The 5087-nt window shown below is 43.7% G+C and overlaps 1 protein-coding gene across 1 annotated transcript; it reads left to right on the top strand.

Moving 5' to 3' along the window:
* Nucleotides 1–324: 324 nt before the first annotated feature.
* On the top strand, nucleotides 325–4006 carry LOC128461240 (uncharacterized). Its single transcript, XM_053446071.1, has 2 exons — nucleotides 325–585; nucleotides 1269–4006. The coding sequence occupies exon 2, from the start codon at nucleotides 1272–1274 to the stop codon at nucleotides 3066–3068; it is 1797 nt and encodes a 598-aa protein (XP_053302046.1). The 5' UTR covers nucleotides 325–585; nucleotides 1269–1271; the 3' UTR covers nucleotides 3069–4006.
* Nucleotides 4007–5087: the final 1081 nt, after the last annotated feature.

Below are 5087 nucleotides of genomic sequence, written 5' to 3'. Positions count from 1 at the left end.
TTTACTCTGGTAGACTTGCCTCAAAACATAGTTTAACAAAGAGCCTTAGTTGACTGTATCTGGGATGTTTGATAATTAACTCCGACCCAGAGGTTTTTGCTTTCTCCCCTGTACGTTTGTTTCTTTGTTGATTTCCTCAAAATTTCTTGTTTGGATCAGTGAAGAATTCAGAAACATTATTATTATTATTTCATGTCACTCTCCATGAGCTTTATCCAGCTGTAGTGTCACTATAACAAATACCCTCTACCATCCTGACTTCGCCTTTTCCTGCAGTTCCCCCTTTTCTGTCCCATGTGAGCTTCCGTACTCTGGTTTCAGTTTCAGGAAGTAGCGACGCTAACAACAACAATAGAGGAAACACACTTCTCTCGCCACGTTTTTTACAAACTCATCTCGTTAATGTGACCATGTTAAATTATTATTTCACTGTGGTTCCAGTCTGTGGTCTGGTTTGACTCCACCACCGGGGGAAAGGAGGTGTTTCCCCCTCGTTTGAAGCTACTTTTTCGGGGAGCCAGGTTAGCTACAGGAGCTAACGTTACAGTGACTTCAGGTGGATGGAGATTAAGTGATCAAACTAAGGTGAGTGAATAAATGAATGAGTTTATATCTTGTTGTAAATTTACTGTGCTCTGTCTTTAATCTCCTGTTAAAGTTGAGATATAAGTTTAAACTCAAGCTGTGTATTGACATTATTTCTGATCAGGCACCATTGATGAAGAGTTTATAAACCACATATACATATGTGTTGATGATTAATAATCTATTCATGAAGTGTTTGAAGTTTAAAACACTTCCTGAATTGATATCCACCAGCATGAACGTTTTATTTAGCCCCTAATTTAATTTTCATTTTTTTCCACATCCACTGATCCTTGACATCTGGACCCAAATCCAGTTTATTAATGCAGACATCTTCCAGACTGAATTTATTCATGCGAGAACATTTCTTAGTCATATTTTAACATTTATAATTGCTTGTGACAGCCTAACTTTTGCAGATCTTTTACCGCAGGTTGAAAATAGTCCATTGAACTAAATCACGGTGAGGGAGGATTCTACAAAACCTCGAAGATATACATATTATTAATAGCTATATTTAATCAAAAAGGTATTAGTTTGGCAACTCATACATTTTCAATTTGCTACTTTTAAGTCTGCAATTTTTTAATAAACTAAATCAATAATACTGGTCTAGAAAAACCTTAGTTATTATTTGAATCACTTCTCACCTGTTGTCAAAATGTGTTATGATTATTTTGTAGACGATGCCTCGCATGCAGTCCGGTGTGTGGAGGCATTTTACTCCGGCCATTAAAGATGGCAGGGAAACCTTCATGTGCAACTACTGTGCCAGGACGTACACGAAGAACGCAACCAAGATGCAGATGCATTTGGACAAATGCAAGGGGTACTGTGTGGTTTCACAGCAGTCCCCGGAGCCTGATGGGAGCTCTGCTGCTGCCTCCATCCCCGTTCCCTCCTTCCCATTCCTACCATCTGCCGATCCGGGGGGAGAGTTCCTCATTGATTCAGTGGATCAGCGCAGCCAGGCATATGCTGATGAGTGTCTGGCTCGAGCTGCGTACGCCACTTCCTCGCCCCTCAGTCTCACAGACAATGTTTATTGGAAACGATTTTTCAGCGTCCTGCGGCCGGCTTACTGTCCGCCCACTGCAGCGGCTCTGTCCTCTCATCTGTTGGACTGCGAGTATGACCGAGTGCAAAACCAGGTTCACGACGCGATAGAGAAAGCCGACTGTGTCACAGTCATCTGCAGCGGCTGGTCCAACACTGAAGAAACCGGAACTATCGCCTATGTTGTGGCCACTCCTGTACCGCTGCTCTATAAATGCACAAACATGAAAGAGCAGTCACATGCAAAGACTTCCATTACTGAGGAACTGAAAGAAATCATAAACGAGGTGGGACCACAAAAGGTCTTTGCTGTCGTGACGGATGACGCCCCGGAAATGATGGCCACCCGGGCTCAAGTGGAGGAAGCGTTCCCACACGTGTCAGCTATTGGCTGCACAGCGTTTGGCATCCAGCAGCTCTTTGGCGACATCCTGGAACAGCCGTCGATTAAAGCATTGTGCAGGAGAGCTGAGCAGGTGGTGAGGTATGTTAGAGAACAGAAATTATCAGCAGAGACGTTTAGCGGCTGGAAGAATACAAAGATAAGAAACCACACTTCCAATGGAGGAACCCTGGTACTCCCTGGAGGCTCTGACCGGACTGGTGTGCTCAGCATGTTCAGCAGCCTCCTGGAGGGTCAGACGTCTCTGCAGGAGATGGCTGTCTCTCCCACACTTCACATTGAAGCATCCACCAGGGCTACCTTACAGGATCCTGCCTTTTGGAAAGGGCTGATCAGCAGTCAAAACCTGCTGTACACGATCTGGAACTCTATTGATTTCATGAAACGAGACGACACTGCGCTCTCTGGTGTTGTTGACATGTTCAGTCAGTTGAGATACCACATCGGAGCCACTCTGTCTGGGTCCGTGCTGCACGGCACGGAACAGAAAGCTGTCTTGGCATCATTAGACAGATGGCAGGAGTTCTGCGTAAAGCCCATCCATGCAGCAGCGTACATGCTGGATCCCAAGTATGCTGGACAGCAGACACTCTCCGGGGAGCAGATTAACAGTGCTTACTACGTGATATCCAACCTGTCACGCCATCTAAATCTAGATGAGGGCAAAGTGCTCGCCAGCTTCGCCAGGTTCTCGGCCAAAGAGGGACTATGGAAGGGGACGGGGATATGGAGCTCATGCCAGCACGTGTCTGCATCCACCTGGTGGAAGGGGCTGTGTTCCTCTGAGCCGCTGTCGGCCGTGGCCTCAGCTATACTTCAGATCCCTCCGACTACAGGAGCTTGTGAAAGCCTGCGGTCGCGGTTTGGAAGTACAAAGGTGGAAGGTTCTCTCTCAGCTGACAGGGTGCACAAACTGGTAGCAGTGCAAGTGAATCTCAACTTGTTAGATCCAAGTGAGTGTGAGTACACGCCGCTGGACAGTGAGGAAGAGAAGAAAGTTTTATTTGAGTCTGAGACTCAGTAGGGATTTTGGATTCATCAGCCAAAATATGTTTTTTATAACTAGAACAGTCTGCAAACAAGACCCGACCTCAGGAATCCAATCAAGCAGCACAAAAATATACAAAGTCATTCATACATTAAATGTGATGGATATTTTTCATCTAGATCTCTGTATTAATCCCTGGGAAGTTGACGAGAACGGCAAAAGGATGAATGAATGAGCTCTTTCCTGACTTGTACCACATCATTCCACAAATATTTGTGGTAATGTGTTGAGCAGTTTGTGTGAAATGTTGCTGCAAAAAAAAAACTTTCAATATCACTGAGGCTTGATCATTTGTAGTTTAACCATAAAGTTAACTATAAACTTTAGCATATAATACATGTTTCTTGTAAATGCTCATCATTTCTGGGTTGTTTATTCTGTCAAATGAAAGTTTTAGTTTCTGCAAATGTGAACGCAGACACCGATATGACTGTGAAACGGTCACATTGGCTGATTTATATCACCCAACCAATGAAGGAGTTGGACTCTGATAGTATCACACAGATCATTTGTTACACACAGCGTATGAATGATTACAATGTAGTAATCTTTCATAGTTAGTCTGTGATTGCACTTTTAAGGAGTGAGAAACTTTGATTTGGGTTCGGATCCCATACAATGTAAACTCAGTTTTTAACCTGTATTAACTTCATAATCCCAACATGAAACGCTAGCTGACTGAGTAATGGTGCAGGGTAAAGAACTGAGAAGTCAGCTGAGGTCATGTTGGCTGCTGATCTGGCCAATGATGAGCCAGCGCTGGTAACTGAGAGGTAACTGGATCCGTCTCTGACTCAGCTGGACAGAAGTTTGTCCCTCACCCTGCACCATAGACTATCTGTAATAAATACAGATTGATTCTTCTCTGTTAAGACTGTTTACATGATGTAAATAAAATAATTGTTTTTATTGAATATTTTGTTTGCTCTGAGTTAAAGACTTTTCCCCCACTAATAAAAAAGGTTTTTACAGAATGTATAAAATATACTTGGAACTTAATTAAATAAAGGGGCTGTTCATAGCAACCATCTGCTATCTTAGCTTAGCATAAGTCACACAAAAAGAGGACAACACAGCTTGTTGTTTATGATGGGTTACATACAGTTATTGTTAAGTTGGCTACTAATTGACTTAAGGAAATTACTTCTTCACGCCAAGAATAGAACCCACCACACACCACACCACCGCCTGTAAAACTGAACCTTTATGTTTTTAAATGTTTTGGTTTTTAAAGTGGAATCGATCTTCTCATCTCCCAGAAAAAGTCTAAACTAAATGAAACTATTGCTCGAAGGAACAAATTAACTCCAATTCATGAGGTAACCTTTAAAGATTTATTGAAACACAATAAAGTCAGCCTCTTAAATAGCGAAGCACTGAGGCTCGTTGTGTTTTCTCACAATCACTTTTCCTTTATCTCCTCTGCTGTTGGTTGGTCTCAGGGTGGCCTCGGGGGGGGGGGGGGGGGGGGGGGTTGGAGCAGAGATCTGGGCCTTGTAAATACTCACATTATTAATCTTAATAGGAGCGAGCCTGGACGAGCTGTGGAGGTGACTCTGCCTTGAAGGGAGCAGACCTTGTGTAAACCACAGACTCCTTTTCTCCACAGCGTCACATCACAGTAAATCTCCCTCTGCCTACGCCCCACGCACTCTGCCGCCCATTCGGCTTCAAATGGGGATTTGCAGGCAACTGACAACAGACGTGTGGGCAGTAAATAAGAGAGTTGGTATATATCATTTTCCGTGATGTGTGCACTTAATAGCAGGTGGCAGTGCGTCGGTTTTAAAGTTGCCCTTTGTGTGATGCAGTCGTTTCTGGCAGAAAGCATGAAATTACCCTTCGCTCAGGTTGTGGTTTCATCCTTATTTCATCATTTGTTGCAAGCCCCGGATTTACCAGCGGTGACGCCACGTTGTCAGCTGGAGGTGTTTCTGTTCCCTGATAATTCAACACGCTACAGAACCTTGTTTACCGCTGCCCTCAATGTCTGGT

This window comes from Pleuronectes platessa, chromosome 18, assembly GCF_947347685.1.
Source record: "Pleuronectes platessa chromosome 18, fPlePla1.1, whole genome shotgun sequence".
Classification (NCBI taxonomy): domain Eukaryota; kingdom Metazoa; phylum Chordata; class Actinopteri; order Pleuronectiformes; family Pleuronectidae; genus Pleuronectes; species Pleuronectes platessa.
Note: the sequence above shows the minus strand (reverse complement) of the source record. Positions and strands in the feature narration are given on the sequence as shown.